Below are 13,287 nucleotides of genomic sequence, written 5' to 3'. Positions count from 1 at the left end.
AAGTTGCTACATGAAAATGTTTATATTCTTGAGATGTATAATAGGGTAAGAATGAAGTGCACAAATGTTTAACCTCTTCCCTCTAAAAAAGGGTAAACTGGCTTTCAAAGAATGTATTTCATTATGACAAGTGAGATCAATTAAGTTTTCTTACAGCATATAGTAAAACCACAAGATAAAGTAACTGGGATAAAGACCAAGCTGTTAAAGCTGAAAGCGTGTAATGTCCAATGATCACAACAGCAAAATCTTTTACCAGACTCATATCATTATATAAGGTGAGGTGTTTGAAGATATGTATGCAAACACGGGCAATTTTGAGGGGTGGGAGCGTAGAGAATTACACAATAGGATAAAACTTGCAGCTATATAAGCCATGACTTATGCATTCCATGCCCAATAACAGGATACTTGTGCCTATACATTACTTACATTTAGTGACAATTTCCCCTGTTTATGACAACTTGAAGTCTGTTAAATACAAAGCTTTTTTGATACACTTTTTGGTTTATTAAATCAAATACTTGTTGCTTTAAGGTTCCTTATAATGGGGGGTATAATATACATAAGAACTCCAAAGGTAGTACAGTACCTGAAAGTTATCACAGTTTCTGACAGCTGCCTCCAACAAGACCCTGATGCTAAAAGGTAGGCGATCTGGTGAAAAAAGATTATACTTTTGAATGACATGAACTTAAATATGTAAATCTCTATGTATATCATATTCTCATAAACATAATTTAATCCTTCATAGCTCAGCATCTCTACATATAAAAACTTGGAAGCATAATGATGTGAAAATTCACAAATATGAACTATCATCTGTCAAGAAAATCTTTAAAAAAAATAACAATAAGAAATAGTAGATAGATAATTCTGATGGTGTACTTGTTAAAGACAATGAAAAATTCTCCAAATGACTTCTGGCAAATTTGCAGTCATCATCTCTCTTTAGCTATGAAGTTAGTTTTCAATCTGAGCATGAAGAAAAGAACACTCTTTAACAAATCTCATTTAATTTATATGTTACATCACAAAATTCAACAACTTCCCTTGGATCACTACACTTGCTCAGAAGTAATGAGGCAACACCAAGAAGTCAAGCACATCCAAACTGAAAGACGCTTACCATAGCGTTTGTCTTTGAGGTCCAGAAGGTTGTAATAATTGAAGGTTTCCCCACCAATCTTGATCTCAGAGAGGAGGTGAGCAAATGGGTTTGTTCCTGGAAAAAAAAAAAAGTGTAGTTAATATATAGCTAATGTCTCTTTCCTTTATGATTCAAAATTAGTTTCCTTACTTGTATGAGGAATACAGTATCAATGTATCAGATAGGTAATACAATACACTACAGTTTAAGATTGTGTTGTGTAAGGGAGTTAACAGATAAGTGGCTAAGATGCACATTACAATGGTCCACTTTCCAGTTTTCCCATGGTACTGATGATAGTAGTTTTCTATAATTTGGCATTATATTTTCTCATTGATACCATTCTTACAAGAATATTGTTATTTAGGCATTTTCCATGTACAAGTCTTTAATGCAGGTATGCATTTTTAACATTTTATTGAATCATGATAGTCACTGTGTATGAAAGTTTTCTGAATCCTTTTGATAAGAACAATCATTTGGCACACCTGCTAATGTCAGATGATTAATAGTGTAAATGTTGCATTTCTAAACAAATTCATAATACTAATTTCATATCAAAGGGTCAAATAAAAGAAAAAAAAATCATAAACATATCATATTGAGCAAAGAAAAAAACAAGTACATATTATCTTATACAATGACTGTTACAATGTGCTGATCACTCTCATACAACTTTGGTTCTCTATGTTGTGCCATTGAGGAAGTTCTTTTCTACCACTTGCAGAAGGTCTTGCACCAATCAACAGATGGCAATGTGCCAGATTCTCCCCATCTGCCAATCATCATATGTTTTCATTGCCTGCTTCAGCATTCCTCTTTCCACTCATAACTGATTTCTTTCCTTCCCAATGGCACCATAGGATCTTGTCACTGTGATGCATCAAGTCAATCAATCAATTCTTTCCTTCCAGAAAATCTTCAAAAATAAATACAGTAGCCTATTCAACTTCAAGAACTTTCTTTTATATAATTTCTTCCTTCTTGTTTCTATAATAACAACTGAAGATTCTCCACACATCTTGAACTTTGATATCAAATGCACTTGACACAATTTCTCTTCCTTATTTGCAACTTATGACATGGCCAGTGGCCAGTAGTACGTAACTACATCTTGCACAGAGGCCCTTGGGGAAACATTAGATCAATTACAAGAAAATAAACTGGCATCTCCCTCAATTTTCCTACTGCTATTCTTGTTCTGAGAACAGCAATATATGCATTTTTTTATCCATTCTCTTTACTCAGCCAGTTTCCCTACTACATAAGAAATAAAGTAAAATGAATACATCCATCATGAAAAAAAAAATAAAATAAAAATAAATAAATAAATAAATAAATAAATAGATAAATAAATAAATAAAATGACTAAAAGAGAGTATTATGAGCTGACCTTTAAACAGAACCCAGCACAGAGTACAACTCTTATATATGAGGAGATTCCAACATACAGCTTTATTATACAAGGTAAAAGCTAGACCATTTCATCTCATAAATCCTCTTCTTGTTCTGTCTTCAATCTTTCATGCTATTCTGCAATGTTGCATCTCTCTCTCTCTCTTGAAGTGTAATTTTCATAACTGCTGATCTTAAGTTGTTCACTACATGCCTACCTCTCTCCTTTACTATGTCCACCTTAATAATGCATGAGCTACCCATTATTCTCACTCATTCATCCCTTTCACTGACAAACATGTTTTCTCTCCTTTCTACAATTAAACACTAAAGACAAGAGTTTTATGATGCCTCCAATACTGGATTTTATAATTTTTACAAGTAGTAGTAGTAGTAGTAGTAATAGTAGTAGTAGTAGTAGTAGTAGTAGTAGTAGTAGTAACAGCAGCAGTATAAGTACATATATTTATTCTGGTGGTAGTAGTAGTAGTAGTAGTAGTAGTAGTAGTAGTAGTAGTAGTAGTAGTAGTAGTAGTAGTAGTAACCACCAGCAGTATAAGTACATGTATTTATTGTAGTAGTAGTAGTAGTAGTGGTGGTAGTAGTAGTAGTATTAGTATTAGTAGTAGTAGTAGTTGCAGTAGTAATAGTAGTAGTAGTAGTAGTAGTAGTAGTAGTAGTAGTAGTAGTAGTAGTAGTAGCAGTATAAGTATTTATTGTAGTAGTAGTAGCAGTATAAGTATTTATTGTAGTAGTAGTAGTAGTACTAGTTGTTGTAACAACAACAACAACAGTAGTAGTAGTAGTAGTAGTAGTAGTAGTAGTAGTAGTAGTAGTAGTAGTAGTAGTAGTAGTAGTAGTAGTAGCAGCAGCAGCAGCAGCAGCAGTATGAGTATCTGCCACCATCCCTATTATCATATCAATAATAGTAATAAAAATTAAGAAAAATGCAGAACAATAGTAGTAGAGATGCACGTGGAAGGTTGGAGTGCGTGTAATGCAGGAATCGTGTGCTCAACAACAATGCCCAGTTCCATCTCATCGTGGTTTTGAGGTCATCCACAGTTGCCACAACGGTAGTGAACTAGCACCTTCATAGCGATGGCTCAAACAGTTGCAAGACCATGATCCTTCATTCTTAACTAACTAGGTATCCATAGGAGAGCATTAGTGCGTGGTGGTAATGGCAGCATACACAAAACTACACGGGAGCGGTTAATATAATTAGTCACTGATGACTAATACATATGGTTATGTTTGGTAATCTAATGATCATAAAACTACTTGTACTATGGCTGACATTAGCTATAAAGTGGCTGCTCCTAGCAAAGCTGTGGTCACAGGCGTAACAATGGCAAGGTACATGATAAGATAAGAGCGTGGGTAAGGTCAGGCCCCTTCGTGGTATGCCAAGCTTTTCTTTTTTTTCTTTTCTTATTAATTTCTTAATGCGAAGTCAATATTACTGTTGCAAACCACATGCTAATCAAACGCATTTACGTCATGGAAAATAACAAGACCTTTGAACTGCCTATATATAAGAATCTCGTCATTGTTTCTGATCTTTTACAAGCACGCAGTTTTACATGTTACTACAAGCTGTTATATGACCAAACCTGTGCTATTAATAAACAAGCACTGCGATATTCTACCTTCCAAGGATGAGAAACACTGTCGTCACAAATATGAGTACCATTAGATACAGTTCTCAGATAAGAATTCATTATATAATCTATGGACTAATAACCTGTGGCCCATTACTTCCCGATTCTACTAAGGATTTGAAGCCATCACCATGCGGAATTTCTGATTAAACACTTCTAGTACACTACGTATTCATTGAGGCATTTGTACCGTTAACTATCTTAACAATTTGCAAGACCGTGGTGATCGTTAACTAGCACTCGTACATTCATGCACACAACATCGTTCTGAAAAGTATAAATAAAACAATCCCTGCAGTAAGAAACAAACGCATCATTAAAAAAAAAAAAAAAAAAAAAAACCATCAATCACATCAACTACACTTCGAATCATCAATTCCTGAAAATTTTAAGTCTGAAAAAAATAACAACTCAGCAGCTTTCAACTCTTCCCTGAGGTTAAATGGCAATTAGATAGGAACAATGATGCCTTAGGAAGCACAGTACATCCTTGCAGCTCACCTTCCCCTGCCATTCCGGCGTATTTTAAGGTGTCAGGAAGAGAAGGAAGCAGCAGGCGAGGTGATGCTGGGCAGCGCAAGAGGGTTGTGGCAGAAGTGGCGACACTCGGCACCTCCCTTCACCCCCCCCCTGCCTCAGCCTCCCCGCCTTGCCTCACCACCCCAACCTCACCACAGCCTCCACCTCATCTTTTTTTACGAATTTCTTTTTTTTGCCTTCTCGTGCGATATTATGTCGTGTTTAATTTGTCTATAACATTTTGTAACATTGGCCTGTTTTTTGAGCTCATCACAATGCACCTTTATCTTTATAATTATGTGCTAAAGTACTGTGGTCAGTTTTGCTGGTGGACAAACTACAAGGTGATGATGTTTGCATGAAACGGCAAAAGTGGCCTACGCAATGACGTATGTTTTGTCCTTCATTGTCCTCTGGTATGTTAGATTAAGTTGATATATCTTTTTACCATTGGAGGAAGTAAATAACACTGTAAAATAATGTGTGGTGCCACAGTGAGTGTCAGGCAATCGGACGCACCCAGTGGAGTATAACAGGTATTGTGGTTAGGACCATGAATAGCTCTGTATACAAGGACATTATATTTACAATGTTTGTATAGCCTTCCTCCTGCGTAACAATAGTCTCTCTCTCTCTCTCTCTCTCTCTCTCTCTCTCTCTCTCTCTCTCTCTCTCTCTCTCTCTCTCTCAGCTGGTGGTGCACATTTTCCCTTTTCTAGCTGTAGTTACAGATACGTCTATGAATTTAACTGTTGTCATAAAACAAAATTAATAAATGCAATAGATTTGTTTAAAGGTGGCTCAAATAATGTTTCCACAAAATATTTACCAAACGAAAAAGAAAAAAAAAAAAAACTCGTTGAATATGAACAACAATAAAGGTCCAGGATCTGACTAAAATGATTTTGTGATAAAAAAAAAGGGAACCACATGACAACCTAAGGCGTAGAGTAATAAAGAGCTAAGTAATGTCATGTAAGGGCGACAGCTCGGCGTTCAAGCGACCTAACATTGTCAGAAGTTGACTTGCACACGTATGGGGTTCCGGTATTTGTGACCCTAGTGAAACTTGGTTATTTTAGCGGTAATAACCACACTGACCTTACAATGAGTGGTGGCAGTGGGTACAAACTGCGGTGTAACCTCCTGGGCCATTCTAAGGACGTGCGCGCCGTGACCACCAGCCGGGAGGGCCTGGTGGTGACGGCCTCGCGGGACGCCACGGCCAGGCTATGGGTCCCCCAGGCCACTTCAGGGTGAGTGGCTCTGTATGAATATAGATGATGACTAAGTGAAAAGCAACACGAAATTGTTTTCCTGGTAGTTTTTAAAGTTTTGCTCAGTCTGGGGTTGTGTGTGGAGGATCAAGAATTGAGTATTTGCAAGTCATTTGTGGGACTCGAATGCCAGTCTCACCTTGATGCATAGGTCAAGATGGGTACTGGGACTGCCTACACAATTAGCGACGACATGCTTTTACCCACATGTAGTACTTTTCTTTGTTCCATGATGTAATTTTAGCAAACCATTTCAAAGTTACAGATTTGTAAAAAAATAACCTGTCAATCTTAGGGTGAGCAAAACTAATGCCACTCACTAGCGTCCTATTCTACTTGATGAATTACATAAAGTTTGGTGAAAATAAAAATAACCTTCTTCATTACTGTTAGTATGCTATGTAATTGATTTTGAGAAAATATAAATTCAGTGAATGTTGATCACACACTGCCAAGTGGATGTGTTGTTAATTTTTCCAGGTCTTGAATTGGTATGTGGATGAAATAAACTGAATGATGTGCAGGAGGTATACTTTTCAGCCTTATGGAATTTTACACAGCAGATATTGATTATGTTTGTTCTTAAATGATAATCCAAACTTTTCTGATATCCATTTTAACTTTGACAGAAATTCTTTTGAAGCAGAGCAAGTCTACAGTGGACACACTTCCTACGTAACGAGTGTTTGTGTGCTGCCGGGGGATGCCACACATCCAGAAGGACTGGTTGCCACAGGCTCTCGGGACACAAACATCCTAATATTTCCCCTCAGGAGCCAACAGGCAGTCCACACATTATCTGGCCATTCAGACACAGGTAAAAGGACTCACCTTGAAGCTTGCTAGTGATTTGTAGACCATTATTAGCCAAAGCAGTTGCACTCAAGTTCTGAATACTTTGCTCCAAATATCAGCTTCAAATAAGCCCCTGTTATACAGTTATGGTGATGTCAATAGTCTTTATTGCAAAGGAAAGACTAAATTCTCGTAATGTTATTATCATTATAGAATTAATACAACCTTGATAAAATATAAAGTAATTTGAGGAGATTTGAATAACTGAGCTAATTTTCTTGGAGCCAACAGCTACAGATTGCCATTACCTACTATATTGAGAAGTGGGTTTATTTATAATGGGTATCTTTGCAGTGTCTTGCCTCACTTGGGGAAATGGAGTGTTGGTGTCTGGCTCATGGGACCATTCTGGCAGAATATGGAGTAACTGGGAGTGTAGCCATGTGCTTAAGGGGCATGAAGGACCTCTGTGGTCTGTAGTGGTGCTGCCAAGTGAGGGCTCTAACTCTCCCAACATCTTGACAGCTTCAGCGGACAAGACAGTCAAACTATGGAAGGAAGGAAAAGTATGACAAAACATTCCAGTGTTTTTTCAATTCTTATATTCTCTTATATTTATTTGGTATACATCAGGGAGTGTGGTAAATGTGGATTTGAGAGGAAGACTAAGAATAAGGCATCAAAAAAACAGTATTGCAGTATTTGAGAAGGGAAGTAGGGACTGGACTAGGGGCTTTGTAAAGATGAAATATTTGGAGGTGGAGACTTTTTTTTTCCCTCCAGCCTTTGATAGAATTATTAAAAAATAGTATTTAAGAAAAGCAGATAATGCATTTTATTTTTTCAGGTTGAATTGTTACTTTTTCTATACATGCATTATGTGCACACTAAGAACATTGACATCAAGTGTCCTGCCCCTCCAGGTATGCACCACCTACTCTGGCCACAAGGATTGTGTGCGGGGCTTGGCAGTCGTCAATGCCACACAGTTTCTTTCTTGCTCAAATGATGCCACTGTTATACGCTGGTCCATATCAGGGGAGCTATTGGCTACTTATTATGGCCACACTAATTTTATATATGGGTGAGTTATATGGCTTTGCTCTTTATCTTTCCAATTTTTTTCTGTCACATAAACATGCTACTAAATCTTTACACTTGACAGTTTTGTAACCACTGTGGCTTTTCAAACTTGTTATGTTGATTAAATTTCAGATATCAGTAGAAACCTATGGTGCCTCAAGTGTCCAAAGTTGCAAAGTCAAAAGTACCTATATTCTACATAACTTGCTGTCTGTGATGTCTCCTATCATAAATTCCCTTCAAGTAAACTTAAGATTTTTATATTTTTTTCCCAAGTGATGTTTATATTTTATATAATGTTTTCTCATTCTTGCTTCTTCTAAATGCAGCAGTAGAGTAACATCTTTGCCATTTTGATTTCCATCTTTGTAAACTTTGGACCAGAACATACTCCTCCTTAAACTAAGCTTTAATATCTGGATTGAAATGTTAATGTAAAATAAGCAGTTTCATATAGTGTTACCAAAACATGATACATTGTCCTCAGAGTGAGTGTGGTGACACAGGAAGGAGACTTTGTAACAGGTGGAGAGGACCGAACACTGCGAGTGTGGGGGGCTAACGGAGAGTGTGTGCAGACCATCCACATGCCAGCCCAGTCTGTGTGGGCGGTGGCTGCCCTTCCTAACTCTGATATCGTTTGTGGCTCAAGGTAAAACTTAAATAAGAGTTAATGTTTGAATGATATGGTTTACTTATAGCTTGAAATTTTTTTACGTACCTTTATATGAGCAAACCACATATTTTATTGCATTGTAGTGTTGCTTTTCTTTTTGCTATTTTGTCACTAGCAGTCAAAAACTCCATCATTCTTTGATCCAATGTGTAAACATCTTTAAAAGGAGGCATTTGCGGAAGAGTTGAGAAATCAACTCTTGATTTTGTAAAGGAAGCATGTCGATATATGTCATTGTAATAAATAAGGATTAAAAAGGTTAATGCTTGCTGTATATGATGGTCTAAATGATGCTGGATGTTGGCAGATGCACTTCGATTTTGTAGTTCAGAGAAAAGTTGGATCAGTAACAGACAGTCATTCCCTGATATACTGTAGACTTAAAAATTTAGAATGGAATGTTGCTGCTTAAAAATGGCATATAGTTTGATGGAGAGCACCAACCTTCACTTTGAAAGAGACCAGCCATCACCATTTTCCTCTGAGAATATTGAAAGTATTAGGTGAAGTGAATTTTTTGTGATATTGAAATTAACAAGTAATTTGGTATTGAAATAAGTTGTTGATTTAAGTTACTGATCTTAGTGTTGTTTGCTATCATTATGTATTCTTTGCTCTGCTAGGAGATAATAGGTACTGTATAGAAACCTTAAAAAGTTGCAATCTTGTAATCTGGCAATATGATTGGCAACCCTGCCAAGATGCTTTAAGCCAGCATGACAAGATGTATGATTACCTGATAACAAAGATGTGGGTGAGGCCTTGTCCTAAAATGGATTGATTTAAAAAGAGCCAAGGACATGTTTTCACCTTGAAAGATGAAAGTTGATTTTGTGAGAGTTTTGATGCAAAAACTTTGTCCTTTAAGGTGTCAAATACAGTTCACGTGCTTCATTTTAGGAGTTGTTTCTTGATTGACAATAGCTCTTCTTTTTTCCATCACCTTACTTAGTGTGTTAAATGAAGATAATTTCCTTAACTGAAGCTTCCTTACACACTTCCCTCTTGACAGTGATGGAACATGCCGCATTTTTACCAGAGTTGAAGAGCAACAGGCAAGTCCAGAAGATCTAAAGGAATTTGAAGAAAGTGTTGCTAAATCCACAATGGCTGTAGGAGACCTTGGAGGCATAAAGAAAAGTGAACTCCCTGGGAAAGAAGTTCTTTTTGCCCCAGGGAAACGTGATGGACAAACTGTGATGGTTCGTGAGGGAGAAAAGATTAACTGCTATTCGTGGTCGAGTTCTAGCCAACAGTGGACTGCAGTTGGAGAAGTTGTTGGTGGGACTGGAGGTTCAGCTTCTACTTCAGGTAAAGTCCTGCATGAAGGTAAGGAATATGATTATGTCTTCGATGTGGAACTTGACCAAGGCAATATCCTTAAGCTTCCTTACAACACATGTGAGGATCCCTACTTTGCTGCTCAGCGCTTCATTCATAAACATGATCTGCCTCAAGACTTCTTAGATAGAGTAGCAAACTTCATCATGGAAAACACGAAGGGTGTTACCCTTGGGGTTGAACCAAGTGGCCAGCTTGTAGATCCCTTCACTGGTGCATCACGATACCAGCCTGGTGGTTCACAGGGTGCAGGTAGAGGAAGTGATCCCTTCACTGGAAGTGGGAGATATGTTCCTGCTGGTACTTCAAGAGGGACTGGTGGGGCTGACCCCTTTACTGGAACATCAAGCTACACAACACAGACAGCTGTAAAGCAACTGCAATCTTCTCATTTCTTCCCCCAATTGATACCTCTCCAATTTGAGGGTTGCAATCCTTCAGGAATTCTTGCAAAGTTAGTTGAATTCAATGCCAACATTGATAAAGAGAAGCAGTTTGCACCAGAGGTGTTAGAGAAGATGGTTGAAGCAGTTTCAAAGCCAGCTGAATCAGATCCTGCACAGTTAGGTTCCCTAGAAGTAGCTTTGCAGTGGCCAGTTGAGCATGTATGGCCAGCCCTTGATGTACTGAGATTAGCTTTACTGTCTGAGCAGATGCAGAATGCTTGGTTGGTTGATGGGCGTAGTGAGGCACTGGTTGCTCACTTGATCTCTTTAGTCAGGCCACCTTCCCCACCCAATGCTCAGCTGATGGCCCTGCGTTGCTTTGCTAACTTGGGTGCCTTTCAACCAGGGCGCTCAGTGCTAATGAAGATGTGGGAACAAGTTGTTTCTGTCACTGTAGAAATCTCTCCATACAAAAATAAGAATTTAGAAATTGCAGCAGCAACTGTACTTCTTAACTACAGTGTTATTTTAGGCACAAATGATAACTTTGACAAAAAATGTCAGGTTCTAAGTGGTGCTGGGACTGTAGCCATGTCTGTAAATGACTCTGAGGCACAGTTTCGTTCTCTCGTGGCTCTTGGAACTCTGCTTTATAACTGTGGCCAGTGTCGGTCCCTTGCTGGATCACTGGATTTGAAACCGGTGGTACAAACCTTGTCAACTGTGACCTCTCCAGCAAAGGTTGGGGAATGTGCAGGTCACATACTTCGGCTGCTTTAGCATTTGTTGTGAAATAATGTTTTTGAATTAGGAATTTATGCAGTGGATATTTTATTGGTATAATTAAACTTCATTATACTTGTATACTAAAAACTGAAAAATTTCATTGAATTTTCATAGATATGAAAACATTTTGTAAGTCTGCATGTAAGTAATACAAGGACTTCATAGATATGTATTGAAATGCTGGAACCTTAAGAATTAATTTATGAACATGACGTATTCTTTTCTAACAAGTTTTCACGACGCATTCAGTTTAGATATGCTGTTCCAATCTGGTATAATTTTTCTTCACAACATCATGTGATGTAATGTACCAACCTGATTTACTTTATGACATGTTGTGAAGATGTAATCTATTGTTATATTTGGAAATCCACAACTTTAACTTATGCTTTTGGAGAAAGAGGTATTACATTTATAGTATATGAGTGGTATATGAGACTTGTCTTAGTATATGTTTTATGAGGACATGTTTTTACAAGATGCAAATAAAATAGTATGTGCTCTTGATCTGTTTCCTGATCAGTGGTGTCAGCAGTGATTGAAAACTATGAGGTTACATGAGATCCTTGTAGGGAGGGCAGCTTAGCATGTGCACATTCTCTCTACTATTGATCATTGCACGAGTGTGTAGTAACAAGACTGATTCTCATGATGATTTTTTTAGTAGTTTTATATAGTGAGGATCAGAGTCCTGGAAATCAAAAGTGAATTTATATATAGTAAATGCCATTGCATTTAAGAAATAATGGTTTAAAGGTCAGAAAGTTGTGGGATCATAGTAAGAAAAGATTTCCTTCATGAAAAATAAGAGAATTTATTATAATATAGGGGAAAATACATATCTACTTGTTCCTCTCTATTTAATTTTTGCTTAATCTCTCTCACCTCAGCACTTTTCCAGTATTTGTGAGAGCCTCTGCTACACAGCCACCCTTTTTTATACACATGTCCTTGTCACTTTCCTATATGTTCTTTCCAGCTAACCAAACCATCCTTGTTTTTATTGTTTACCTTTCATTTACACATAACATTTGATTCATTGTTCCTTCACAGACCTTCTTAAATCACTGTGGTACACTATGTGCTATTCCATCCCTGGCAATGCCAGTTCTTCCAATAATTGTATCTTACAGTCTCTTTCCAGTCTGTATCTTCATAGTTATCCACCTAGTGTGCCTTCATTCTCTCTCTCTCTCTCTCTCTCTCTCTCTCTCTCTCTCTCTCTCTCTCTCTCTCTCTCTCTCTCTCTCTCTCTCTCTCTCTCTCTCTCTCTCTCTCTCTCTCTCTCTCTCTCTCTCTGTTTCATGCTTGGTTCTTTCTTAATTCTGTAGAATAATTCCTTTTCTCTTATATTTCATCTTCACCAGGTAACACTTTTTTGTAATCCCTAAATGGCAGGTACCAGATTGGTATGTGGTACGTAGAGAAGGCTTATGTCTTTGCAATCCTTTTTCTTCACTTAAATGTAAAAAAACTGGAGTGCATAGGCTCCAATGCTTTCATTAGTCTTTAAATTAGTAAGTTGCCAGATGCCACACACCTTAAATGAAGCAGCTGCCACTGGATAGCCATTGACAGTTTCACAAGAACACATCTAAAGAACACTAAGAAGATTGTGACCATGGTAAGCACTTGTGACCAGTACTCACATTTTGGTCACAAATAAAAAGTGCCCTGCAGTTTGCAAGGCTGGGACACCTCAATGTCCTACAATTAGCTGCCATCCCTTATTTTAGCTGCCCATAGCCAGGTCCATCAAAAACAGGGCACTGATAGACCCATCTCAGGATTACCATTGGCTGCAGTAGGTCCCAGAAGTGCTTAGACAACTCAAAATTCTAAGTTAAGGGGTCATCATTGGGATACACAAAATCTCCAGACAAGATTATCTTATCAAACTGACAGCTCTTAAGAGCTTCCCACAGTTGGACTTATCTGCATTTGAGCTAAATGCACTAAAGATGCCATTCATCCACACTACCAGTCAACATCCATCATCAGTTAGAGAACAGAAGAACAGATAAGGTTGAGAATACAGGAGATGGCTCAAGGTATGGCACAGGACATCAACACTCATCCTGGAAGAGACCAGCAACCACCAAGGCTAAGTTTTCAACTTATTTTAGAATATGTACATTGTAGATAGCTATTGCCTTTAAACTTGAAGCATGAACTTGTTTACCTGAACTAGAAAGGACAGAGAGGGTGTGCATCA

The 13,287-nt window shown here is 37.7% G+C and overlaps 2 protein-coding genes across 3 annotated transcripts in view; one reads left to right on the top strand and one right to left on the bottom strand.

The window, feature by feature from the left end:
• LOC135104428 (cytoplasmic aconitate hydratase-like) overlaps positions 1 to 4,858 on the bottom strand; it is a 30,593-nt gene extending 25,735 nt beyond the window's left edge. For both annotated transcript variants that reach the window (XM_064011842.1, XM_064011843.1), the window contains exons 1-3: positions 4,711 to 4,858; positions 1,130 to 1,225; positions 593 to 657 (exon numbers count right to left, since the gene is read on the bottom strand). In XM_064011842.1, coding sequence (XP_063867912.1) covers positions 593 to 657; positions 1,130 to 1,225; positions 4,711 to 4,723 — 174 coding nt within the window. In that variant the 5' untranslated portion in view covers positions 4,724 to 4,858. The remainder of the gene's footprint in view (positions 1 to 592; positions 658 to 1,129; positions 1,226 to 4,710) is intronic.
• Positions 4,859 to 5,702: 844 nt separating this feature from the next.
• On the top strand, positions 5,703 to 11,576 carry LOC135104429 (phospholipase A-2-activating protein-like). The gene is made up of 6 exons (XM_064011844.1): positions 5,703 to 5,984; positions 6,635 to 6,822; positions 7,155 to 7,366; positions 7,724 to 7,884; positions 8,371 to 8,535; positions 9,572 to 11,576. The coding sequence occupies exons 1-6, from the start codon at positions 5,836 to 5,838 to the stop codon at positions 11,064 to 11,066; spliced, it is 2,370 nt and encodes a 789-aa protein (XP_063867914.1). The 5' UTR covers positions 5,703 to 5,835; the 3' UTR covers positions 11,067 to 11,576.
• Positions 11,577 to 13,287: the final 1,711 nt, after the last annotated feature.

The sequence above is a fragment of the Scylla paramamosain genome, chromosome 10, assembly GCF_035594125.1.
Source record: "Scylla paramamosain isolate STU-SP2022 chromosome 10, ASM3559412v1, whole genome shotgun sequence".
NCBI classification, from domain to species: Eukaryota; Metazoa; Arthropoda; class Malacostraca; order Decapoda; family Portunidae; genus Scylla; species Scylla paramamosain.
The sequence above is the reverse complement of the archived record's forward strand: the minus strand, read 5'-3'. Positions and strand labels throughout refer to the sequence as shown.